Source organism: Macroventuria anomochaeta (genome assembly GCF_010093625.1).
Source record: "Macroventuria anomochaeta strain CBS 525.71 unplaced genomic scaffold BU25scaffold_16, whole genome shotgun sequence".
Classification (NCBI taxonomy): Eukaryota; Fungi; Ascomycota; class Dothideomycetes; order Pleosporales; family Didymellaceae; genus Macroventuria; species Macroventuria anomochaeta.
The window spans coordinates 181,627-205,896 of NW_022985377.1; the positions used below are offsets into that span (position 1 = coordinate 181,627).

General features: G+C 55.1%; 9 protein-coding genes across 9 annotated transcripts; 4 read left to right on the plus strand and 5 right to left on the minus strand.

Moving 5' to 3' along the window:
• Positions 1–40: 40 nt before the first annotated feature.
• BU25DRAFT_491187 (alpha/beta-hydrolase) lies at positions 41–1,946 on the plus strand (the record flags this gene model as incomplete). The annotated part of the gene is made up of 3 exons (XM_033711545.1): positions 41–300; positions 717–1,355; positions 1,412–1,946. 3 exons carry the CDS (start codon positions 41–43, stop codon positions 1,758–1,760), a joined length of 1,248 nt encoding a protein of 415 aa, XP_033561740.1. The 3' UTR covers positions 1,761–1,946.
• A 185-nt stretch (positions 1,947–2,131) lies between these two features.
• On the minus strand, positions 2,132–4,104 carry BU25DRAFT_392700 (uncharacterized protein; the record flags this gene model as incomplete). The annotated part of the gene is made up of 2 exons (XM_033704667.1): positions 2,132–3,487; positions 3,613–4,104. 2 exons carry the CDS (start codon positions 4,102–4,104, stop codon positions 2,132–2,134), a joined length of 1,848 nt encoding a protein of 615 aa, XP_033561741.1.
• A 357-nt stretch (positions 4,105–4,461) lies between these two features.
• BU25DRAFT_410707 (uncharacterized protein) lies at positions 4,462–6,865 on the plus strand. Its single transcript, XM_033706367.1, has 2 exons — positions 4,462–4,870; positions 4,948–6,865. Exons 1-2 carry the CDS (start codon positions 4,867–4,869, stop codon positions 6,627–6,629), a joined length of 1,686 nt encoding a protein of 561 aa, XP_033561742.1. The 5' UTR covers positions 4,462–4,866; the 3' UTR covers positions 6,630–6,865.
• Positions 6,866–9,779: 2,914 nt separating this feature from the next.
• On the plus strand, positions 9,780–11,158 carry BU25DRAFT_491190 (sorbitol dehydrogenase). Its single transcript, XM_033711546.1, has 2 exons — positions 9,780–10,083; positions 10,204–11,158. Exons 1-2 carry the CDS (start codon positions 9,886–9,888, stop codon positions 11,116–11,118), a joined length of 1,113 nt encoding a protein of 370 aa, XP_033561743.1. The 5' UTR covers positions 9,780–9,885; the 3' UTR covers positions 11,119–11,158.
• A 1,338-nt stretch (positions 11,159–12,496) lies between these two features.
• Positions 12,497–14,720, minus strand: BU25DRAFT_392709 (uncharacterized protein; the record flags this gene model as incomplete). The annotated part of the gene is made up of 3 exons (XM_033704668.1): positions 14,614–14,720; positions 14,410–14,561; positions 12,497–14,347 (listed from the first exon to the last, which is right to left on the minus strand). Exons 1-3 carry the CDS (start codon positions 14,639–14,641, stop codon positions 12,497–12,499), a joined length of 2,031 nt encoding a protein of 676 aa, XP_033561744.1. The 5' UTR covers positions 14,642–14,720.
• Positions 14,721–15,191: 471 nt separating this feature from the next.
• Positions 15,192–16,204, plus strand: BU25DRAFT_410709 (carbon-nitrogen hydrolase). The gene has a single exon (XM_033706368.1). It carries the CDS (start codon positions 15,304–15,306, stop codon positions 16,195–16,197), a length of 894 nt encoding a protein of 297 aa, XP_033561745.1. The 5' UTR covers positions 15,192–15,303; the 3' UTR covers positions 16,198–16,204.
• Positions 16,205–16,350: 146 nt separating this feature from the next.
• On the minus strand, positions 16,351–18,812 carry BU25DRAFT_491193 (uncharacterized protein; the record flags this gene model as incomplete). Its single annotated transcript, XM_033711547.1, has 5 exons — positions 16,351–18,009; positions 18,059–18,301; positions 18,355–18,398; positions 18,453–18,636; positions 18,716–18,812. The coding sequence occupies 5 exons, from the start codon at positions 18,810–18,812 to the stop codon at positions 16,358–16,360; spliced, it is 2,220 nt and encodes a 739-aa protein (XP_033561746.1). The 3' UTR covers positions 16,351–16,357.
• Positions 18,813–20,025: 1,213 nt separating this feature from the next.
• BU25DRAFT_50041 (RNA-binding domain-containing protein) lies at positions 20,026–21,802 on the minus strand. The gene is made up of 5 exons (XM_033711904.1): positions 21,520–21,802; positions 21,348–21,452; positions 21,155–21,298; positions 20,339–21,095; positions 20,026–20,287 (listed from the first exon to the last, which is right to left on the minus strand). The coding sequence occupies exons 1-5, from the start codon at positions 21,714–21,716 to the stop codon at positions 20,285–20,287; spliced, it is 1,206 nt and encodes a 401-aa protein (XP_033561747.1). The 5' UTR covers positions 21,717–21,802; the 3' UTR covers positions 20,026–20,284.
• A 1,634-nt stretch (positions 21,803–23,436) lies between these two features.
• Positions 23,437–24,211, minus strand: BU25DRAFT_410711 (conidial pigment biosynthesis scytalone dehydratase-like protein Arp1). The gene is made up of 2 exons (XM_033706369.1): positions 24,081–24,211; positions 23,437–24,033 (listed from the first exon to the last, which is right to left on the minus strand). The coding sequence occupies exons 1-2, from the start codon at positions 24,168–24,170 to the stop codon at positions 23,545–23,547; spliced, it is 579 nt and encodes a 192-aa protein (XP_033561748.1). The 5' UTR covers positions 24,171–24,211; the 3' UTR covers positions 23,437–23,544.
• Between the last annotated feature and the right edge of the window lie 59 nt (positions 24,212–24,270).

Sequence of the window (24,270 nt, forward strand, 5' to 3'; positions counted from 1 at the left end):
TCTAGCGCGGGGTCTTTCTCTCTACCGCAATCGGCGGGAAATGACGCATGCACCCGCAACACACCTCACATCTGAAATGCAAGCTCCACCAGGGCCTCCAGTTACCAATCTTTCACGTCCAGACACAGCAGTCTTCATCAGCAGTGATCGCTACACAACGTTCATCGGCGCCAAGCAACCGCCATTTGGTACCCGCTCTGTCAACCTCGGGACCTCTGCTAGTGATGTCTATCCCCTCGCTTCCAGCACTGCCTCTCACCAGGCACTCGATCTGGCTGTCCTACGCACAGAGCTGCCTCCGTAGAAGAATATCAGCCACGAATGAGCTCAATCAGACCATTCTCAGCTGTTTCTAAACCATCTCTGCAGCGTCCCTCTTCCTACAGCACACGGAGCTGCCCGCAACTATGTTGCCGAACGACTGACTCCATAGCTCGATGTCGTAACTAACAACGTATATAGCCGGCTTCGAGACTATATCTATCAGGTGTATTCCAATACCATTTCCTTCTCTGTACTATTTCAGACTTCATTACCATTAACAAAAATACTTCCACAAACATGTCGTACTCACCACCCAGCTCCGCAAAGCCCTTCACACTCAATATTCCCGACCAAGACATCGAAGACTAGCGCCAACTCCTCAAACTCTCCAAACTCGCGCCCGGAACCTGGGAGGGCTCACAAGAAGACGGCCGCTACGGAGTAACACGCAGATGGCTCGCAGAAACAAAGGACTACTGGCTGAACACCTACTCCTGGCGTGACGAAGAGAAGCGCATAAACTCCTTCCCCAACTACCGCATGCAAATCAACGGCGTAGACCTGCACTTCATCGCCCTCTTCTCCTCGAAGAAAGACGCAGTACCCATCCAATTCCTGCACGGCTGGCCCGGCTCCTTCATCGAATTCCTGCCCATGCTCTCCCTCATCCGCAACCAATACCCCTCCGCAAAAGACCTCCCCTACCACATCATCGTCCCCTCGCTACCAGGCTACCCGCTGTCCCCCCACCCCGTCGACAAAGACTGGAGCATCGAAGACTCGTCCGCCGTGCTCAACCAGCTGATGCTGAGCCTCGGGTTCCCGAAATACATCGCTCAGGGCGGCGACATCGGGTCGTTTAATGCGAGAGCGAGCGCGCTGAACCATGATGCGTGCGTGGGCATCCATCTGAATATGATGCCGGTCAAGGATCAGCCCGACGAGTCGAAACTCACGCCGCTCGAGCAGAAAGCTATCAAATCCGCGAACAGGTGGAGACAGACCGGCAACGCGTACGCGCAGGAACACAGCACGCGACCTTCGACAGCCGGCAGCATACTGTCTTCGAATCCGCTTGCGTTGCTTGCTTGGTAGGTGCCTTATGATTTGGTCAATGATTGAGTGGACGATGTACTGACAGCAATAGGATCGGAGAGAAATTCCTCGAATGGTCCGACACCGACCCTGACATCTCGCACATCCTAACCAACATCTCGCTCTACTGGTTCACATCCAGCATCCTCACCTCGCTGTACCCGTACCGCCAGCTGCTCGGCGAGTCGGGTTTCATGCTCTCGTACGTCGAGAAGCCGGTAGGCTTCAGCTTTTTCCCGTACGAGCTGTTCCCGGGGATTAAGCATGTGCTGGAGAAGAATGGAAATATCGTTACGTATGGACAGCATGAGAGCGGCGGGCACTTCGCCGCGCTGGAGAAGCCGGAGGAGCTGTGGGGGGACGTGGAGAAGTACGTGCAGGCGGTGTGGGGAAAGGTATAAAACGTTCCGTACTTCGTATGTCACCTGTTCCAGTTGCGGGGCGTAGAGCTGACGCAGGGCAGGCAGGTGGAGGGCCGAAATTGTAGTGTACGTGAGGCGTTTAACGGTACGAAATCGCAGAGCCAAGGGTGAAGATGGAGGGGTAATGTCCTCCTTGGATATTTGGAGGGAGTGAGATTTGTCGAGCGTATATGCCATGACGTACCAGCTCTAGTAGCAATAGTAAAGCAACAGCCCGGGATATCCATCCCCCAAACGCCGTGCCGTTCTGTGACGGATATGTTCCTGAACACCAATACTCCAAGAGATCACGACGGCCCTTTTGACACTTGCAAAGAGAAAGAGACGAGTTATCTTGCTGTCGGCAGCCGCTATTCCTCCGCCTCGGTGTTCCAGATCTCCACCTCCCGACTCTCAAGCTCTTTCATCTTATCCTCGGCAAAGATAGTGTCAGTCGGTAACCCGGTTTTGCCATAGTTGACAACCGGGCCAATGGTGTTGATCCACTGTGTCCGTCGTTCCATGAGCGTCCTGATCGGTTCGCCAACACCCGGCCTTGTGATGCCCGCGTTAGCCACAGCATGCGAGCCGCCACCAGCACCACCAGGCCTCTTGTTCTGCTTCTTGCCTTTGCCGATGTTCCTGTTCCGCTTGAGGTATGCGGCGTTGAGCTGGTTGTCGAGGTCGTCGGCAATGGTGTTGTATTCCTGCTGTGCGATCCTCTCCTCCGTAAGTTCGAGGAGTCGCTGTTTCCGCGCGCCGTTTACGATGGACTGTTTGCGCAACTCCTCCTGCAAGAAGCGCAATCGCTGGGCGACTTCGTCGTCGAAGTGTGAGTCGTAGGATTGCGTCTCGGCATCGGCCTCGGAAAGGAAGCCGTAGTGCTTCAACTCCATGAGCACGCGGTCCTCGAGGGTGGCGTAATCCGCGCGGCCGCTGCTGGGTTGCGGCGCGCGACCGACCAAGTCGGGGAGCTGGGTTGCGGAGGGGAGCGCATTGGTGTTTGTTGTGTCTGCAGGGGCGCCAGCGCCCGCGCCCTCGTCAATGTCCATAGCGTCGCCGTTGATGCCGTTGGTGCCGTTGGTGCCGTTGGCGTCGTTAGAGCTGTTCTGGCTACCGCGCCCTTCTGGTCGGAGTGTGGCTAACAGTCGCGAGACCAGAGGCCCAGCGGACACCTGCTCCGTCTCGAGAACATCGTCCCCGGCGTCTTCGGCAGCGCCTCGAGGAACGTTCGGTGCTGGACGCTCGACCTTCGAGTCGATGTGCATGGCACCGTCTTCCTCCGCCCATATCTCCTTGTAGTGTCGCTGCCCTCGTCTGGGGAGCACGAAAGGCCCTACGCGATCGCCGCGCTCCTTGAGGAAGGCCACATCCTCTTCCGTCAACGGCCGTATGTAGGGCTCGACGTAGTTGGCAAAGACACCAGCATTGACCTGCGTCGCAGGCTTTGCGTTCGAGAAGTCTTTGTCTGGCGGTATGCCGGCGATCTTGTCGTGCAGATTCGAGGGTGGAAAGACAGCGACAGAGTAGATCTCCTTCCTCTCTTCATCGCCCATGCCCGGGGTGACTTCGCGGATGTGGTACACGGTGGGATCGTCGAACTTGACCGGGTCTTCGCCAAAGGTCTGGTACTGCGGCACGGCGGGTGCGGGCGCGGGCTGGTGCGAGACGTCTGACCCACTGGGCGATGCTGCGTCCTGCGGTGCGTCGGCAGCTGGCGCATGCGGCTGTGGTATGGGTGACGACAGGGTAGAGTCTTCTGCGGGCGGGAGTCAGTCATGGGCGCGCGACATGCGCATACACGCAGCAGGCGACGGCGGCCCTGGGGCAGAGTGAGAGACTCACCCTTGACTTCAACGCCATCCTGCCGGGCGAGACCGTGTGCGCCGACGGCAGGCGGGTGCTTGCTGTCTTCGTCGTGCCTCTTGCCTACTTTCTTGAGCTTGTGCTTGCGGTCGTCGTCCTTGTCGTCCTTCCTCTCGCGGGGGCCGCGGTTCTTGCGCAGGCCATGCAGCGTCCTCAGCGCGGCCTCCGCCTGTGTGCAGCGTGTCTCGATGCTCTTCAGCACTGTCTTCTCTACCTGGTCGCGCATCTTGAGCAGCGTACCCCCGGACGGGATGGTGCCGTTGCTGGCTCCCGTTTCCAGGATCTCTTCCATCGTGGTACTGCATTTCTTGAGCGCGCTGCTGAGCGGCTTCTCGAAGTAGCTGGCCGTGGACCCTGACGGCGGCTCGACGGACGGGCGGGCGTTGGGCAGCGGTGTTGTGTTGCGGCTGCGCGGTGCCGCCGATGCTTTCCCGCCGCCGGGCTTCGCCTTGCCTTTGCTGCTCGTTGTGGGCGCCATGACGGGCGGCTTCGCGTCGTCGCGGAATGCTGGGGTATGCGGGGGAGTCGCGGCCGCAGCGGACGGACAGCGTGCGTCGGTGGCTCGCTACCACACTCACTGAGCAGACGACTATGCGCGCGCGGCGGGACAGAGGAGAGAGGGAGGAACGGAGAAACGGAGAAAGGTCACCGCTATCACCGTGTCACGGCCGCGTTGTAGGTGCAGCCGGTAGTGTGGGCATTCGTTGTCCATGCAGCGACCGCGAACAACGAAGCCCGTGCGCCCTCCGCCCCGGCGGGCCAAGCTTCAAGGCCGCTCGCCAGGCTGGAGGCGCGATGCAGATACGCACCGATTGCCAACGTCATTGTGGATGATGCGACGTTGGCCGACTAAACCACCCCCGCCATGCACTCTCCCTTTCGTACTGTCACACCAGAACACTCTCCCCAGGCATCTGCAGGCCGGATGCGTCCTCCCACGCGCTACCGCTGAAAGCGCAATCTAAGCTTTCCCTGGCCTTCGATGACCGCACCTCGCTCTCCCAGTCGCCGTCCAGCCACTCTAGCCACCCGGGCTTCCGCTTCCGCTTCCAACGGCCACCCCTCTCGTCCTCGCCCTGTCTGCTGCCCTTCTGCTGTGATACCCGTGACTTTCCTTTCGCCTTCGCCTCTTTCTTCCAGTGATTCGCACCTGCTTACCTGTCGAGCATGCGTAGTGGCTGGCGCGTTGTAGCGACTCCTGTGTATTCGCCCAGCGCATAGCGCTCTCCAGCCGCCCACCATGAGTATGTAGCACAGCCGCGCCCGCCACGCTGCCCGCATTGCGCTCACGTTGCGCCCACCGACGCTGACGGTTACACAGCTGCCCGTGGCATCGGCGTCTTTACCATCGAGTTTCCCGACCCCGCCAAGATCAACTACGTGAACAACCAGTTCAACACCCTCAATGAGACAATCTCCTTCCAGTACCGCGGCCTCACAAACATCCAGACCCTCTCTACCAAGGGCGCCGACTCTGGCGCCGACCCCTACGGCATACTCTACGTCCCTGAAGTCTTCACCGAGAGCTGCAAGAGGAATGAAACACAACACGTGCCGGCGAACGCAACACGGATCGCGGATCTGCCCGCAGACAGAAACTATGCACTCATCGCATTCGCGCCCTGGTACTCGGCCCAGTGTACGATCGAGTACTTCACCGCGGCGAGGCAACAGTCAACGACGAAGGGCTTCCTTACATATCTGCCAGGGGACAGCAACGCACAGCCACCGGTGTTGAACAACCTTGCATGGGACCTGCAGGATGGCGGCATGTGGCAGCAGGACAACACTTTCCCTACCTACGCCTTGTCTTCCACGAGCGGCAACAACGTCATGGACCAGCTGAATCTGTATTCTGGCAACCTCTCGACAGTGCCCAACGGCGACGACCTTGGCAGAATATTCAACAGCACGTCCTACGTTCGACTATGGGCCACCGTCAGTACAGACTCGGACGGTACTCTCCCCAGTCTATGGGTCTTTCTGGTGATTGTCCTTGCTGTCCTGATTGCTGCGATCGGTACCACTTCGTTGTGCATGCACATTCTCCAGCGTCGCCGCCGCAACGCATTACGCCAACGCGTACTGGACGGAGAAGTTGACCTCGAAGCTCTCGGCGTCAAGCGCCTCACCGTCTCCCAAGCAGTCCTTGACAAACTCCCCATCATAACATACACTGCCGGGCCTTCTGACGCCGAAAAGCCGCCTGAAGCTCCTCCCGCCGCACTCAGCCTCGCCCCAGGTGTCGACGCAGAGACTGGGCCTAAGACATCGCCTCTCGCCCGCCGTCCTTCCGCTCCCACAGCCTCCACAACGAACAACGTCGCATTCTCGCAACCCACGTGTCCAATCTGCATCGACGATTTCGAGCCCAACGAGACACAAGTCCGCGAACTACCGTGCCGACACATGTTCCACCCAGACTGTATCGACACGTTCCTGCTCCGCAACTCCTCGCTATGTCCGATGTGCAAGCGAAGCGTCCTACCGGCTGGCGCATGCCCAGTGAAGATCACAAATATAATGGTACGGCGTGAACGACACATCGCTCGTATGCGTGCTCGTTCCGCCTGGTCTGCGGCACACGGTGGTGTCGCACCGCCAGTATCCGTCACCATGGGCGGCCAAGCTCGCGGCGCATTCGGCTCGATAGGGCGAGCAGTGACAGGACGACGGATATTCAGTGCACCGGAGCGGCCGCAAAATCGACCGGCAGATATCGAGATGGGCAGCACAACGACTGCACGGCCTGTAGCACCATCACCGCAGCCAGTGTCGAGTGTACCTACGGCTCCACACCCGGTATCGGCATCGACGAATCCTCAGGACTGCGAACCGCCACCAACACCCACACAAAACCGCAGAGAATGGGCGCGGCAAAGGGCGCTGAATTTGCTAGGCAATAGGCATGCGCCAACCGAAGTCGATGCTCTCGAACAAGAAGAGAACGCGAGGCCAAAGTGGAGACGTGCGCTTAACAAGGTGTTCCCTGGCTTCCGGTGATCTCACAACCCAATCGTTTGCGTAGTTGCGTGGGTCGATCGTACATACATACATACCTTCTTTTGATACCGTATCTTAGGGCAAGGACGGATTTTGGCGCATTGTCTTTCTGGGAAAGGCAGTTCTGGTATGTGCAAGGCGTCTGGGTGCCGTTTTTTTTTTTGTTATGCATAATTGGCGATCTACACAGCCTACATGTTCATAGTGTCTGAAATCGTAAAGTCTATCACGCTAAGCCACACGGCTCTGTGGTATCTCTGCGACGTGAGAGCGCCCGCAGACGTCATGGGTGCTGTGCTAAGTTCGCAGTAGCAAAAAGAACGCATGTTCTAGTGCTCTGAAATTTGACTCTGATAGCAAGATGCTCAAAAGGGAGAGCAAACACAATCTGCGTCACGCCGAGTTCAAGCCACTGCGAGGCGAGCCTCAACCGCCCAGCATCGCCTAGGCTTACCTGCTCGATTGGTAGAAAGGGGCCACAAGCAGACCCGTCCCGTTCAGCCTTGTGATGTGCAACACTCGTTCAGCCGGATCTGGGCTGGCGAACCATGGACCAGGCTGCGCCACGCTTCTGCAGGTCCGGGCTTGCCTTCCTCTGGGCCTGAGTCGACTGCGACTGGCAGGGAATCGAAACAACAAATCGGGCGGCCACTACGCGCAGCCACCACATCGGACAGCTTGACAAAGCATGTACAACACCACACTCAACGACACTCGGTTTCGGATCGCTTGCCTTTCTACTCCATCAAGCAAAGAACATCCCCGTCCACGTCACATTGGAGACTTATTCAGATGGCAGCCATCCTATCTCTGGGGCGGCGAAGATGGCGACAACTCTCTGCGCCGACCCATCTTCATCGGGCCATGTTGGGATGTGCTACTTCAGACTGAGAACTGTTGTCCCTGCTTTGATCCATACTTCCTCAGAGAGGCGTCAGATTTGTTTGGGTTGACGCTCTGTGTATCAACCATAAAAGTCTCGGAGAACAAGCAGTTCAGGTTGCGAAGATGCGACAGATATACAAAAAGTGCTCGAGAGTCATCGCCTACCTGGGCAATGATCGGGTTACACAGTCGACGCCTTTCCCAAGGTACCGATCACTCTACGAAGTCAACAAAGCCGGCACAGACCGCGAACTGTTTCCGATCATCGAAGAACTCCTTTTACCGGAGCGAGCTGTTTCTCGGGTAGGAAATACAGATTTTCGTGCAGATTTGGCGATCATGTCGCAACTCACACATCACCATTCGAAACTGCGGATAGAATGGTCCAGAACAGCTGCGCCCTGGGTTCAGTACGTGGCGCAGAAAATATCCCAGGCCAGAAGGCCTTCTGCGACACTAACAATCTGCTACGTTTCTCAAGAAGATGTCATCCTTCGGATCTCAGGGATCGATTGTTCGAGGTTATCGCGTTACTTCAAAACGAACGAATGCAACGACATTTCGGACCTGATTACTCGATTTCTTATCAACATTTTTGCATTGGCTTGTTCGGGCATTGGATTCTGAACAAGAGAGTGTATGGACTATTGTACGAAGCAAAGACACTCTCAAGAGCCAACGATTATACTCCTTCTTGGATACCCGAATGTACTTCATCCGCCGCGTGGAAGGAAATCTTAGCGTCGGACCGTCCCAGATGGCCCTGTCATTGTACACACGATTTTCAAATGTTCTTCACCGATGGTGACGCCTCACACGACCCCATTGCAGTTGTCGCCCTAGAGATCATCAAATTGTACGGAAGACACACATCGGACCTCTACTCTTCCACCTCGGAGCCACGGGATCGAAACACAAAGTCATGGTACCAGGACTCGTTGATCAATGCCACCACTGGCGCCCTGTCAATTACCCTGATCCATCTGTTCAAGTTCGTCAAACAACCCAAGCTTATTCAAAGACTTGAACCCTCCTCGCTCCTCTATGCCGTGGACGATGTGCACAGTGCGCGACGACAATGTCTCTACATAACATCAACCATCCGTCTTGACCAATTGGTTCGTCCGAATCATGATCATATGTTCATTCTAGATGGCGGCGAAAATGTTAAGAAAGACTCTAATGCTTCCGTTCATGGTGAACCTCGAAACAGGATTCTTTTTCTCATACTCAGGCTTCTTGCTGCTGACTCATCCCTCTTCGTCCATGTCCACGATGAGACATCTTCTTATAACTGGAATCGGCCCGGTATGGTCCGCCATTTAAACACAACTGGCGAAGGACAGAGGATGAATCTTAGATGGACCCGAAAACCAGGGAGCGTAGCAAATGCTATCCGGGAAATCGTAGAGAAGGTGGAACTCCTGAAGTATGACCACAGTCAAGATAGGAGTCGAATGACAGCAGCGCGCAGATCAACATGAAGATGTTCCAGCACTTCCACAGTACCACTTCATTTCCATCTCGTTTCCGAGTGCTCCTGCTTACTACTTCCCAACGCTCTTGCCAATGCCCTTCACATCTGAGCGTTGAGTTGGCGTGGTAGATGGCGATAGATACGCCTGGTTGGGAAGCACAGGTGCATTGGTGTTCACACATTCGTCGACAGCAGGAGCATGAACGGATGTTCGATTTGGTTTTTGGTTGGGAAACTTCTCTGACAAGGTTGTGGAACCGATGGAGCTTCGAGGAGAGTAGACAGACGTGTGCAAAGCGCTGCGGACCCCCCACCGACACTATTTGGTATATTCGGGAGAGCCCCGAGCATTGCTCTTTTCGGGGCCTGAGGTTTCGCTGCAGCTCCGACGAGTATGCAGGGCCCAGAACGGTCTATAGCCGTGTGTCTCGAGCTCCGATGGGTTCCACGGCGAAAACACCGAGCCTCTACGGCTAAGGCCCACCTCAACACCAAGCCAAACATCGTGAGTTTTTGCTGCATGACAGCCGCATGACAGCAAAAGACCAGGGTAGATTTCCCAAACCAGTATGGTTCGCGTCTCGGTAGGCAAGCCACCGAACCCGAAGGGTCGCCTACGCGGAGTTGGCGGGTTACCATTCGTGGGTTTTTCGACCCCATTCTAATCTCCTGGCGGGGCACGGGGTGTGACGCTTGGGGACAGAGGGGTACAACGCGCCGCGCGCCTCGCGCCTCGGAGCTCCACGTATAGATATGCCCCGCAACATGGGCAGCTGACGGTCTCTTTTGGACTTTTTTCTTTTCAGATTTGCTATTTCTTCTGGAATTCTTCGAGATTTCTTCGTCACTCATCTTCTCTTCCCAATCATTTGACTTGAGACACAGAGCGGCAAGATGAGCACAACAACAACAATCGCGCCTGCAAAGGCAAACATCGGTGTTTACACAAACCCAGAGCATGACCTGTGGGTTGCTGAGGCAGAGCCCAGCCTGGAGGTTGTGCAGAGGGGTGGAGATTTGGCAGTTGGTGAGGTTCTTTTGAACGTCAAGAGCACTGGTATCTGCGGAAGTGACATTCACTTCTGGCATGCTGTAAGTCTTTTCTCTACACTTGCACTTTGGAGGGTTGGTTTTGTGTCATTACGAGACGCTGGGAATGTGTTGGATTGTTTGACCTCATATTTCATTGGAGCACGAAACTAACAATCTCAGGGATGCATCGGTCCCATGATCGTAGAAGACACCCACATTCTTGGCCACGAGTCGTCCGGCGTAGTAATGGCCGTCCACGAGTCCGTCACAAACCTCAAAGTCGGCGACCGCGTCGCCATCGAGCCCAACATCATCTGCCACAAGTGCGAGCCCTGCCTGACAGGCCGCTACAACGGCTGTGAATCCGTCGAGTTCCTCTCCACACCTCCCGTCACCGGCCTGCTCCGCCGCTATCTCAAGCACCCTGCTATGTGGTGCCACAAGATGCCCGACAGCATGACCTTCGAGGACGGCGCTATGCTCGAGCCTCTCTCCGTCGCCCTTGCTGGTTTCGACCGCGCGAACGTTAAGCTCGGCGACCCTGTTCTCGTTTGTGGTGCTGGCCCCATCGGTCTTGTCACCCTCCTCTGCGCACAGGCTGCAGGCGCAGCTCCCCTCGTCATTACAGACATCGACCAGGGCCGTCTCGAATTCGCGCGCAAGCTCGTTCCCCGCGCCCTCACGCACAAGGTTGAATTCAGCCACACAGTTGACGACTTCCGCGGCGCGATCCTCAAGCTCACAAACGGCGTCGAGCCTTCCCACGCTCTCGAGTGCACCGGTGTTGAGTCCTCGATCGCTGGCGCTATCCAAACTGTCAAGTTTGGCGGCAAGGTCTTCGTTATTGGCGTCGGCAAGAACGAGATCAAGATTCCCTTCATGAGGCTGTCCACACGCGAGGTCGATCTTCAATTCCAATACCGCTACTGCAACACTTGGCCCAAGGCTATCCGGTTAGTCGAGAGCGGCGTCATTCAGCTGCGCGACTTGGTTACACACAGGTTCAACCTTGAGGACGCAGTGCAGGCTTTCAAGACAGCGAGCGACCCTAGTACCGGTGCGATCAAGGTGCAGATCCAGAGCTTGGGTGATTAAGCGGCGGAAGGGAAGGAGTTGCTGAGATGCATGAGTGGAGTTGGACACTAAATGATCAACGAATGACTTTTTTTTTATAAAAGACACATGCATGTCACATAGATACTAATGAATGATAAAAAAAAAGCTACAAACAGTTCCAGGAAGATCTTTCTTCGAAACGACTTGCTGATGTGAACCTGTGCAGAGGACCTACACTCAATGTTGGCAAATATTGCCGACCCGCATAAGGATGCCACAAATAAGCTTCCCTGCTTGACATGAACAAAGCTGATCACAAAGCCTCAACCTGGTAGGCACGCCAAACCATGCTCATGATGCTGATAGATCGGGACATTCCATTGCACATTCCATTGCAAACCGCTCCTCCGGGGCCTTCTTTCGCTATCCCACACTTAGATTCGGGATTGTCCTTTCGTCTTCCATAGTCTCAGACTCACATAGGACGTTAAACCAATCAATCAATCAATCAATCGGGATTGAGCTCGTTGCGTAGCTATGACGATGGCACTCTACTTCTCTGTCCATGTCCTCATGCTGCCTTATTTCCCATCAGCTCAACGGCCTCAGAAGATAACCGCTGCAGGGCAAAGAGCCGGGCCACCATCGCCAGATCGCGGAAGACGAGAGGATAATACCCTAGGGTCGCGAGACAATGTTACAAGCGGCCAACAGAAGGATTCCTGTCGGTGTCGGTAGCCCTCGCATATCAAGATCTTGCAACGCCGGCCCAAGTCTCCCGGTGTCTGACGTCCTCATTCACGATGGCCATTCGGTAGCGGCTCAGATCGCCAAGACATTCGATCCAAGTATCTTCGAAGTCGAGGTTCGTCTCGGAGAGACGGACCATCGTCCGGGACGACGAGTACATGGAAGTTAGCAGGTGATCAGCATCCTGACCGTCCATTGTATGCTTCGCTGCCAATCGATGAAGGGCAGGACCAGCAGATAGGTGCTGAGAGGCGAGGATGAAATCGTGACCCCCGTGCCGCAACTTTGAGCAATGGAGTGAAATGGAGCGCAATCAAAGCTTGGCAATGGTCACGCCAGTCAAGACCCCTGCCCTTAGGGTCTTGTGAAGCTGTCGTTTGTGTGCGATCGAACTGAGTACACTTGGTCTCAATTGTTGTGAGACCGGCGTATATGCTCTTGACCTCTGCTGCAAGCTGTTCCTGAGAGATCGGACGGGAGTCAGGTTGCAACAACTTCTCGGGGTGCCTCTGCGGCTCGGTAAAGCTACATCGGCGTGACATTGATCTGTAGAAGCTCTTAAAGTATGGTTCATCCTCTTCCTGAGATATGGGAGGTGTCTCAGGATAGTCGTACCGCCAGTCAACCTGTGTCCCTCAGGCTCCAATGCAATGAAGGCCTACTGCAGTTACAGCTCTTGTTCGTTCTTTTCTTCGATGCTCTTTGTCGACTCTAGGCCCCCAAAATCCGCCCAGGTCAAGTACGTTCCAATGGCAGCCTCGTACGCCAGATGCGCATTGGTCAGCTTACGCTTCCTTTCCGATTTCGACGCTTTGGACTTACTCGAGGATGGAAACGGGCGAGGCGTAGAAGTTGCAGGTGTCAGCACTTCTTTCGGAACCGGCTGAACTGCTATTGGTAATGGTAGAACCGCAGATGTCAGATCTAGAGCTTGTGCTGGGTACGCATCTGCAGCTCTGTTCGTGGCCGTTTTCTCAACGTCTGCAATCGTTTCTTCTACTTCCTCCTCAGGCAGTACCGCAGGTTTCTCATTGTCCAGCTTTGCAACCTTTGGTTTCGCGACACTTGGTACCGTAATCTCGGGGGAAGTCTCAAATTGCGTGTCTTGCTGACTCTCACTTCGATCTCGTTTCTGAGTTTCTTTGTACTTTTTCCTAGCCCTGAAGATGTGCATCATCTCAGCATCATGACGGAAGATTTGTGCTGAGCAGTGCTCGCCAAAGAGCGCTCTCATGCTGAGGTCCGGAGTCCAAGTTGCTTCGTCGACTGTGCAGGGGAAAACATCTCGAGGTTTGAAGGCAGCAATGAGTTCGCAAAGCTCAGAGTACGATGAGTGTCGTGAGTACGGAAAGCGGATCGTCTTATTTCGGTACGGCTCAGTATTGTCACTTTGCCTTTTGGAAGCATTGGATGACAGAGCGGCGACAAGTCTCTGCAAAGACACGTCGTCTTCGCTAACTTGGCTTTCCTTCTGCAACTGCAAGCCAAAATCCATTGAAGCGCTGCCCATGTTCAAAGCATGCTGCAGTAGTTTCAACACCTTTGACAACAGTTCTGGGTTGTCGATGGACTGAGCACACAACTCCATTAGCCGCCCCATCGCAGCCACGTCACCTGTTTCCAGCTCTTCCTTCTGGTCGAGGTCGCCTTTGCCGCCACCGGCGCCCAATTCGGCAATCTCGATACCGTTAGAACGAGAGATGATGGGGATGATATGGATAATCTTCGCATCGGTGTCTTTGTCCAGGACGCTACAGCCCAAGCCGCGCTCGCAGCTGTGTATACGGACATTCTCTGACGAGGTCAGACAGCCCGGCTGCACGTAGTTGCCGTTTCTGAAACCACAAAGTGCGGCTGCTTCGCGTATCTCAACTCCGGGTTCTTTCGGGAATCTGGTCTCACTCTGCACGTCAAGACCTGCTTCTCGAAGACTTCTCTTGTCCAGTGATGACAATGAGCCATAGATGCGGGTACGGTTGTCGTCAATGTGGATTCGTGAATCGAGAAATGCTGACAACGCAATCCAAACTTTCTCGTAGCCGAAAGTCCAGGAGTGAAAGTAGAATATCGTATCGTCGGGGTAGGTGCTGACTTTCTCTAGCAACTCTCTGATACCTTCCGCTTTGGACGGGAAGTTTTTGTAAGGCGTACACTTGGTTGCGAAAGTAGTATCGAGGTAGATGCAGTCCAGATGACGAAACCCAAGTGCGTAGGGAGCCAGAACAGGGCTCTGGACAATGGAGTTAACCCACCATGTCTCTGCACGGATGTCACCAGTGTACAGTACTGCTTTGCCGTCGCCTTCGATCAGAAACATCACAGCGCCAACACAATGATTGGCGTCGACAAGGGTCACGCGAATGCTGTTTCCAGGTGCTAGTTCGATCGTAGTAGGGGTATCAAGCGGAAGCGGCTTTGCCAACTTGCGCATACTCCTGTCGTAGGTGACATTGCGGCTCTCGAGGATGCCTTTGGCGAAGTTGATTCGATGATGGAACTTCTCCAGGCGTAGTAAGATCTGCCATAAGTGTCAGCCGAGTGCAAGTCAAAGCTATTGACACGTGATAGCCTTGCACCTACCTCTCGAGTGGCGGCTGAGCAGTAGACAAAAGGAGCTCTCAAGGTCTCCAGGCCCGAAAGGTGGTCCGAATGAACATGGCTGAGGAAGCACGCTAAGGGCGCCTTGTGCTCAGATTGCTGCCGGAAGTAGTCGAGCCTGATCTGGGGGAACTCTGACGCGTCGAGTCAGCACAGCAACTGCTTCATGATGAGGGTGACTGGTACCGGCTACGATGCCTTTGAAAGTGGACATGAGTGCTAGTTTTCCGACGGTCTAGTGTCATCTCCAACAATTGCTGAGGTTTGTGCAGGGGTGCAAGTGTGTTTTGCAGTAACGGAGGCGAGAGTCAAGGTTGACGCGGAAGTGGCGCGTGTGGGCGTGACTTCCTTTATCCTCACTTGTGCGCTCGTTAACCACGACCACTTTCACGGATCAACAACGGACGGCCCCCTCCCCCCCAGAAGTGTTCACTTATTCTGTTTTCTACAAACATAATGTCAGATCTCTAATCTGATTGATCGGCTGATCCAAAGCTGATTGTGTCCGTACTGTCCAGACCAGACTAGCACCAGACTGTACGCTTCTCATCTAGCAAATGGAGAGTACGTCCCTGGATCATACGCCAAGCATCGCAGCTTCAGAACATGGTAGAGTCACAGTTGGAGCAAGCAGACATCTTTCTGTCGGCATTTGACCAGCGATAATCGGCCGGCAGCTATAACCGAATGATGACATCGGCTGAAGCATCGGCCAATTCACCCCACTTGTGCTCCATCAGCTACTCCAACAGCTACTCCAACACCTTCACCATAGCTCCATAAGGGTGCTCCCCGCTGCATATACTATTCGAATCCTCTCTCTCCATTCTCTCCCCCTCCTCACATTCATTGCGTACCTCACACCCACCGCGCAACATGTCACAACTTCTCAAGAAGTCCCTCAAGCTCGCCCTGGTGCAACTCGCATCCGGCGCCGACAAAACCGCGAACCTGCACAACGCACGCACCAAAGTCCTCGAAGCCGCCAAAGCCGGCGCAAACCTCGTCGTCCTCCCCGAGTGTTTCAACTCGCCCTACGGGACAAAATATTTCGATAAATACGCCGAAACCCTCCTCCCCTCACCCCCCAGCGAATCCGCCTCCCCGACCTTCCACGCGCTCAGCAAACTCGCAAAAGAGGCCAACGTCTACCTCGTCGGCGGCTCGATCCCCGAGCGCTCAGATACAGACTCGAAAAAGCTCTACAACACATCCCTAACCTTCTCCCCCTCGGGCGACCTAATCGCAACACACCGCAAAGTCCACCTCTTCGATATCGACATCCCGGGCAAGATAAAATTCGTCGAGTCCGAAGTGCTCTCACCAGGGAACAAAATCACCATCGTCGACTTGCCCGAGTACGGCAAGATCGGTATCGCGATTTGCTATGATATACGGTTCCCAGAGCTGGCGACGATCGCGGCAAGGAAGGGCGCGTTCTTGTTGCTGTACCCGGGCGCGTTTAATTTGACGACGGGCGCGCTGCATTGGGAGTTGTTGGCCAGGGCGCGGGCGACGGATAACCAGGTGTTTGTGGGGTTGTGCAGTCCAGCGAGGGATATGAATGCAGACTACAATGCGTGGGGGCACAGTATGGTTGTTGATCCGAATGCGCACGTGCTGCAGCAGTTGGATGAGAAGGAAGGGATCGTTGTGCAAGAGTTGGAGACGGGCAAGATTGAGGAGACACGGAAGGGCATCCCGCTGTACACACAAAGGCGGTTCGACGTGTACCCAGATGTCAGTGAAGGCGGAAGATTCAAGGAGTAGAGCATCTGTGAAAGAATACAGTGCGTTGAATTGCTTCAGTGACGGTGTGCTTGCTTCTGTCCTGATACCAAAGCGTTACAAATCATCTAGCATGTAGTCCAGAATAGCTGACAGCCAACAGTTCAAGCGAGCGTGAGGACCAGTAGTAATGGTCTCCCAGTTATTCTCCCCTCAGTCGCGGCATATCCTCAGATATATCATCGTCCTCCACCATCACCTGTCGGGCTTTCTCCTTCTTCTTCACTGGACTCTTGTCTCTTTCGCCACCAAAGGTACCTTGTCTCTTCCTCTTGATCACCGGTTCGAACTCACTCACAGTTGGGTCGAGCATGGTGCTGCCGCTTAGATCGCTGTGTGTACCAGTACCGGACAAAGCTTGCGCAAGCTCATGGCCCATACCGGTCGTGTTCATCTGCTGCTCAAAGCTGCCGAGCTCTTCTCCCAGAGCACTGTACAACTGTCGCTCCAGACGTCCTGTACTGCTGATACTTGACATACTAGCCCGATGACCAGGTTTGAAGGGTGACAGCTTGGCCATGTCAGCAGTGGGTTCCGCAACCAAGCTCGGATCGATTGCATCCACATCGATAACCTCAACGTGGTTGAGAACGCTTGCAGACGTTTCGTTTGGCCTGTCGCGTGGAGTTCTGTCCGGATCGTCCGCGGTAGACATTGCTTTTGCTATCGAATTAGCGCCCACGGTTGGAAGCAAGCTCTGGTCGTGGCGAACTTCGATATCCAGATGGTCACCCGTGTCGGTTGCAAGACCTTCTTTCCGACTCTTCACATTGCCTCCGGCTGAGGGTGCATGAGCTGAGCCAATCTTGCTGCTCAAGTTTGCCGGATCTCTTTCGAACCGGGAGAGACTCGAGAAATTCGAAGAACCATCTCTCATGGAGACGTCAGAGTCCCAACGCTGTGGTCCAAGCATGAAAGGGTTGGGGGTCGGTATCCGCGAATCACGGTTCTCTTTCCTGCTGGAGTGATGCACAATTTGTGGGTTAGTCTTGGATGGCGCATTGGTGTTGAAGCTCGCCTGATCAGACGATGGTCTTTTCACACTGTTGCGCAAGGCGGCATTGAAGTCAGGGTACGCTGTTGTACGAGCAATGGCTGCCGAAGAAGGTCGGACTGGAACAGACAGGGCACCCATCTTGGGCGGACGATGAGCCTGAGTACTTGGTTGACGAGCATCCTGCCGTTGCGCAGGCAAGCCATGCGGGAGACTGCGTTGCTTCTTCGATGGACTGATAGCTTCCAAAATCTGCCCGAACTGGTCGTCGCGCAGAGCCATCATAACCTGTTGGGCGCCATTGTCTTTTCGAGACCGGTTGTTGTTCATATGCGGACCTGCACGCTGTCCTGGCAACGCAGCATTGTTTGACCAAGGAGGTGCCGCGTATGGAGGAAACGAAGGGTCGTAGAAGCCGTCCAAGCCAGACATGTGAGACGCATACCGTTGCGACGGCCATGATCCCATGCTGATATCGTCATCAGGATCACCAAAAGAACCATATGAGTTGTGCCAGATACCCAGATGACCTCCACCCCTGTGTCCCATGAAAGCTGACGGGTAAATTGCCATCGACGGCATCCGATCAGGAGGTTGTTGGTGCGGCTCCGGGTTCGCAGGTCTGATAGGTTCGGAATCGGACTCTGGTGAATGCTCAGAGTGTATGCGGGATCCTCGCTGTAGTTGACGAGCCATTGTGTTTTGTGGAAGCGACCGCTGTACGAACGTGGCTCGCTCGCCTAGAAGGGAGCGCAAGGGGTCGATGATAGGATACGCGATACCAGCCTGCTCCAGCAGTTCTGCTTTGGATCAACACGGTGCCTCGCGTCATGCAGCCGAAGTACGTACCTCTGTGGGCATGCTGGAATGAAAAGCAGACGACGTCCCAGCAGCCAACGTCAAGTGAGCCTTCTTCGTTGACGAGTCGCTCTGACAGTATGATCTTGATCCGGTTGTCTGTCCCACGCGGTTGCCATGCGGAGCTCTGCAAGAGAGCATTTTTGTCGCTTCGTGGGAACAAAAGGCGTTGCTTTGGTTGGCTTGTAGGCTGCTCGTGGGACCGGGATGACCTGAACGAGCGCTGCTCATACGCTGTTCTCCAGTCAATCTATGCCTGACGGGATGTTGTGTAGCAGATCGCATACCGATTTCTTGCGGCGAACTGTTGTTCAGCTCAAAGCTGCCATGGCTGTACCTCGTCAGGAAGCATTCTAAGGCAAGACTGGCTGAGGGCTAAGCTCACTAAAGCCTGGTGTTGTCAATGAAGACCTGCACGGTGAAGGTGATGTTCATGCCAGCCCTTCGTTGGACTTCCTGTATGAATGGCGAAGGCTTCGGCGGCCCCCAGTGATGTACAGAGATACGAAATGGCGTCTCTGGCTTCAGCGATCCGATGTACGTCCGCAATGTCGGTAGCTCATGGCCGTCTAGCAGGGGATGTCAGCCCAGATCTTCAAAATCATATGTGCATAGGCATAGGATGTGCAGTAAGAGATGGTAACTCACCTTCGTCCCGTGAGAAGTAGCAAGCCGTTCTGTACTCTGGTATGGGAATGTTCGAATCTTCGGGAAAGAGGATGATGTCCCAATTGTCGTAGCGCATGGCAGGCGAGCAACAGCAGCCGTCCAACGTTGCACAATATTTGCAAAGCCCAAAAAGTGGCAGTTGTGTTGCGTGAGGAGTGTAGGAGAGAAGGAAGAAGAGAGCGGGTTTGTTTGGGGTTCGCGAGCACCGAGAGTGCAGAGCGCTCTGGAAGCTGTTCACAGGGAAGGCGCAACTGTAGCGCCGCCCCAAGGCGGTCGTACATTGACAGAAAACGGTCGACCGGCGGTGTGAGACGGACAGGGAGCCGAGCTAGAACATAGTGCAGCACCATCGCAAGATCTTATATGTAACAGCAATGAGATGCAGGGATGAGAGGGGGGGAGGCATGAGGGGAACTCAATCCTATTTTCAAGGTCTAGTAACCTGTTGGCCCAGTCCTCCAACAAGCAGTCGCAAGCACGAACCACTTGCGACCGCCGGACAACAAGAGAAACAGAGGGGAGGCGTGGTTGCAACAGCTGTCCAACGCCAGCAACACTCACAGCTTTTTCAACAGGCTTCAACAAAGCTTTTGATGATCCAACAGTGACACCATACAGCACTTTCGCCAGACACCGTACTGAAAGTACTGAAAAGCTGTCATGTCCGTCCCGATATGATAAGAGTGCTGAGCGTTTCCCATGTTCGCATAATCATGAAAAAATATTTTCCGAGTAATGATTGGACCGTAACTCCTCGCTAAATCATGGCGCAGATGATTATGCCCAGTGACGCTGAACGCGAGACGCTTTTAGTAAGTGTTGTTGAAGTTCAGTTGCTGCGAGAACGCTTGATCGGAAGCGCCGGGTGTGCCGTTGGAGGGACTGGCAGGACCGCGAGGGGAGAGAGGGCCGAGGCCGTTCAGGCTACCGGGGCCGCCGTTCTGCGAGAGGCCTTGAGGAAGACCCGGGGGTCCTCCGTAGCCGGCGGACTGTTGCTGCTGTGGCAGCTGTGGGTAGGGGCTGAATGTTGTCGTTAGCGTAAGTAACGAATAATTGACCTTGAAGCAGAGACTCGAGCCAGCTTGCAGACTCGCACGCAACAAAAAGCTAAGCTCACAACAATGGAAGAGACGATCAAGCAAAGCACGATGACAAACAAAGAACGCATCGAAAGAACCATGTGATTGGAATGATAGCCAATCTGAATCGTAGTAGCGCACATTCGTAAGGGAAAGGCATCTGACAGAAAGCAGCACCAGACCTATGCATGACTAGCCGCATCCCAGATGCTCCTTGAGAAGTAGCCAGCTCCGAAAGAAAACCCGCGGGCAGAAAGATGACCTGTTATACAAAGACTCCCTTCTAGGCCCTCGTGCAAAATCGGGGTCGTCAAATGAACTTAGAACTTTTGGAGAACCACCCAGGTATAGAAAGGAACCAAATCGCTCGAAGGTCGTGTGACGAGTCATAAAAGGGATCATTGCAGTAACCCAACGGAGTAAACCATGGAAGAGCGCCGTGCAAGCAATACAGAGAGAAAGAATGCGCTTACTGTAAAGCGTTGTTAGCATAGTTCTTGGATGTGCCTTTGGAGTCTCTTACCTTCATGGGAGCGAAACCACCTCCGTATCCGGGGTGCTGAGGAGGCATGCCCATGCCGGGGCCGAAGACTGGTGGGGGAGGAGCCGGACGGTAAGGAGTACCAGCAGGGCCAGAGTTGTTCTGCGAACGTCCCCAGCTGAGGCGGACGCGCGAGTTGCCGATGGGATAGCCCTGCATCTGGTTGATGGCCATCTCGGCGGCGTGACGCTGCACGAACTGGACGAAACCACATCCCTTACCCGGGGGAATCTTGACGTAGGTGATCTCGCCGAAGCCCTGGAAGAAAGAGCGAAGCTCATCCTCGGTGACGTACCCACTAAGGCCGCCGACGAAGACGGTGGTGTTATTGGGGTCCGTGAACTGGTTCATGGGCTGGGGAGCGCCGTAGTAGCCCATAGGGGGAGCACCCATGGAGTACATGCCCATGCCAGGGCCGCCGCCACCCTGCTGCATGTTCATACCGCCAGGGCCACCGGGTCCACCACTCTTGTTCTTGGGGGTCGCGGTGCTGATGCGCATGGGCCTATTGCCGCAGTAGACACCCTGCATCTCGGTGAGCGCCTTCTGCTGGTCCTCCTCGTTGGCGAAGCGCACGAATCCGTAGCCGCGCGACATGCCGCTGATAGGGTCGGACATGATCTTGGCAGACTTGGTCGAGGTGTACTTGTTCTGGAAGAGCTGGACAAGGACGAACTCGGTGACCTCGGGGCCAAGGTCTCCAACGAAGATGGAGTACTCGGGACCACGCTCATCGCGGCTGTCTCAATGTTAGCCTTCTTTGGACCATGTGCGATGTTGATAGTTTATAATGCTCACCTGCGATCGGCAAGGCCACCGCCAGAGGCCCAGTTGAGCTTGAAGGGGCGGTTGGAGTTAGGGATGAGCTGGCCGTTGAGGCTAAGGGCCTTGGCCGCAGCGTCGGCGCTGGCGAAATCAACGAAGCAGTATCCAGCGTTACTGCTGCACAAATTAGTCTGCGTGACATCACCCCTCGGAATCGTGCGCTTACCCAGAGAATTTGTCGCGGATCATCTTGACATTGACGGTCTCGCCCATGTTGTACCAGATGCTGCGCACGAAGTTCTCGTCGATCCAAGGCTCGAGCTCACCCATCCTGTATTTTGTTAGCTCTAATGCTCGCTCAATTGGCCTGTCGCAAGCCATTGTTGTGCGCGACTCACCAGAGGGTGGTCTTGCCGGCGCCCTGGCCGTTGCCGTCGGGGCCAGCGCTGCCAGGAGGACCCATTTGGCCCTGGGGAGGGAAGCCGCCGGACTGGTCCATGGGCTGCCCAAGGTCGGTCTGCGAGACGTTGGGGTTGGGGCCTTGCTCGCCGGGCTGTTGGCCCTGGTACTGCTCGTACTGCTGTTGGAAGCTCATTGTCGCGGAAGGATCAAATGGTAATGATCGGGTAGTGGTTGAGGGGTCGACTAAGAGTATTGCGCTTAAGTATGATAGAGGACCGTGGTCGTTTGTATAGTCTGTGAAAGAAACGGTCGTCAGCGTCGGTGAACTGGCGCAGAATTTGGTGACGGCCAAGACGCAGGTGAGGGGTGTGAAAATGCTCTAGGCTGCACTTACCACTAGGGACCAGTAGTGCTTTCTATCACTGGAGGCGGCGTGTTGCAATCAGGCGCGAGAGCACACAGGAAGTAACAGACACAAGGACTGCGAAAGTAGGTGACAGGAAAGGTGTCGACAGACTGAACTCCGACTTGCGATCCAAAAATGGCCTGACGAAGACGGGAGGGTGAAAGAGTGGCCGTGAGGTAGACGCTCTATTGAGATCTACAGCGGCAGTCAGTAAGGTCTGTCTGACAGAGAGGTCACATGCACAGGCGTAGCAGGAGGCGACAGGTCAACAACATCAACCAGGGTGAGCAGCAGAAGCGCGTCGTCGGCGACACCACGACAGGCAGCGTGCAGACAGGTGGAGGAAAAGCAATGCCCGCCCACTGAATTCGTCCGTGCAGGTAGACGACGTCAGAAGGCTCAGCACAGCTCAGCGCCAGATGCATGCATCGCAATGCTTCATAATTGCGAGCGCACAGTCTGCACCGAAAATGTGCGTCACCCTGGGAGCATGCACCACCAGGCCGCACGCAGCGCCCGCCCGCCAAGGCGAAGGAGAAAATTATGAGGAGGGGAGTGCATACCTGAAGGCCAAAGAAACTCGCGCGAAGCAGAGAACACCGACGACGCAAAGGAACACAGAGGAGCAAAGCACAAGGACGATTGCCTGAGCAGAGATGTGAAGAGGGAGTGGGTGGGGTAGAGGAGGGAGAGCGAGCGCAGATGATGTGAAGAACGGGCCTTTCAAGAGAGAGCTTCAGTGCCGGACCAATCCGCCCAAATCTTGGACTCCGCCCAATCCGCTGGTCGTGTGTGGCGGCGGGCAGTCGGTAGCGAAAAGCTCTGGCACCCATGGCCTTACAGCCGAGCAACCTGGGGACGATGGCGCACTGGCTAGAGGGGCTGAATTCAAGCTTTGGGTGATCTTCGATACCTCGATTCCCCTCTCTCCCTAGTGGTTCCGTCACACCTCGCCTCCGACGAGTTGCGACAAGGCTGCGTGGCCGCGAGCCAATCTGGCCAGAGGAGTGCTCCTGCACGATCTAGGGCCACACGTCCACAGCATTATTAATAGAGGCCCACCCCCGGTGCGCTGTGAATGACTTGCATACTGCTGTGCCTCACGCCCGCTGGAGCGAGGGCGTCGTTCACTGCGTCTCACGTCCCCACCGGCTTTCCTTGGTCCCAACTGTGGCCGGCTGCGAGGGGCTCTGTGCTGCGCGCACAGTGCACCGGCTGCAGAGTCTGCACCAGCGTTTTCGTCGAATCACACTGCCTGAGTGAAGTTCCTTTCTTCAGGACTGGCAAGCTAGTGCGGCTAGTCCAACGGCAGACCTACAGGTGGATGGGTAAGAACACGAAGACTAAACACCATGCGCAGGAGCTGCAAAAGGCAAGCAAGGCGACGTACACCCAACACGAACTTCCATGGGAAAGGCATGCATGGCAATGTCGAAGTTCGAAGTCGATGGTCATGTGCCACCACACCACTTCCAGAATCAGCTCAGAACCAGGTCAACAACAGAGCTGCAGTGGAGAAAACATGTTATTTCGTGGTATCCTCATATCGAATACCCCCCTCACATAACGCTAACCGGACGACTGGAACTCGAAGATTTACCCCTCAGACTCTACCCTAGTTGAGATTGCTCCCTGAGATCTGCTCTGCTGGGATGCCGTTGGCCGCCTGCGCCAGGTTCTTCTCCTCTTGCTCACCGAACGAATCCCTTCCCTCCGCAAAGACCTTGTCGAAGTCGTACTCGAACCACCTGATATCTGGGTTGAGACCAGCGAACTTCCATTCGCCGTCGACCTTCTTGTACCAGTGTGTGTTTGCGCTGTGTGCGTGGCCCTTTACTGCAACAGTCGAGCGGGTCTCATCCGTGTACCTCTGGTGAGGAACGCGCAGCTGGTGGTATCCGGTGATCTCGTCCTCCGCAGTCTTCTCCCACCGTGTGCCACCGATGAAGTGTTGTGTCTTGAGGAGAGGGTTGCCGAGAACGGCGGGGTCGGAGGCCATTGTGACGAACTCCTCTGCGGGCATGGTCTCCCAGATCTTGTCCAAGAAAGAACGGTAGTCGATCCTCAATGTTGGGGCGATGCACTTGCGCAGGCGGTCCCAGTCCTATCCGTCGTCAGCGCTATGAACTGCAATGTAAGAGAGCAACGTACCTTGCTGTCGTAGCTATCTGCCCACTCGTAGACTGCGGTCTGGCAACCCATGACATCGTCAAAGGTAGGCTTCAACTTTTGTTGCGACATGATGAACTTGGTATGTGTGAGTTGGTGTGCAGTTTGCTTTGGTGTAAAACGATCGAATTGAATTTGGTATACCACTGTTCTACGAACGACTTTTATCCTC

Bases quoted from the DNA above. Each gene is read 5' to 3' on its own strand.
- BU25DRAFT_410709 (XM_033706368.1), top strand. From the start codon at position 15,304: ATGTCACAACTTCTCAAGAAGTCCCTCAAGCTCGCCCTGGTGCAACTC.
- BU25DRAFT_491190 (XM_033711546.1), top strand. From the start codon at position 9,886: ATGAGCACAACAACAACAATCGCGCCTGCAAAGGCAAACATCGGTGTT. The intron at 10,084-10,203 runs GTAAGTCTTTTC...TAACAATCTCAG, and splicing joins ACATTCACTTCTGGCATGCT to GGATGCATCGGTCCCATGAT.
- BU25DRAFT_50041 (XM_033711904.1), bottom strand. From the start codon at position 21,716: ATGAGCTTCCAACAGCAGTACGAGCAGTACCAGGGCCAACAGCCCGGC. The intron at 21,453-21,519 runs GTGAGTCGCGCA...AACAAAATACAG, and splicing joins GCCGGCAAGACCACCCTCTG to GATGGGTGAGCTCGAGCCTT. The intron at 21,299-21,347 runs GTAAGCGCACGA...TAATTTGTGCAG, and splicing joins ATCCGCGACAAATTCTCTGG to CAGTAACGCTGGATACTGCT.
- BU25DRAFT_410711 (XM_033706369.1), bottom strand. From the start codon at position 24,170: ATGTCGCAACAAAAGTTGAAGCCTACCTTTGACGATGTCATGGGTTGC. The intron at 24,034-24,080 runs GTACGTTGCTCT...GACGACGGATAG, and splicing joins CAGATAGCTACGACAGCAAG to GACTGGGACCGCCTGCGCAA.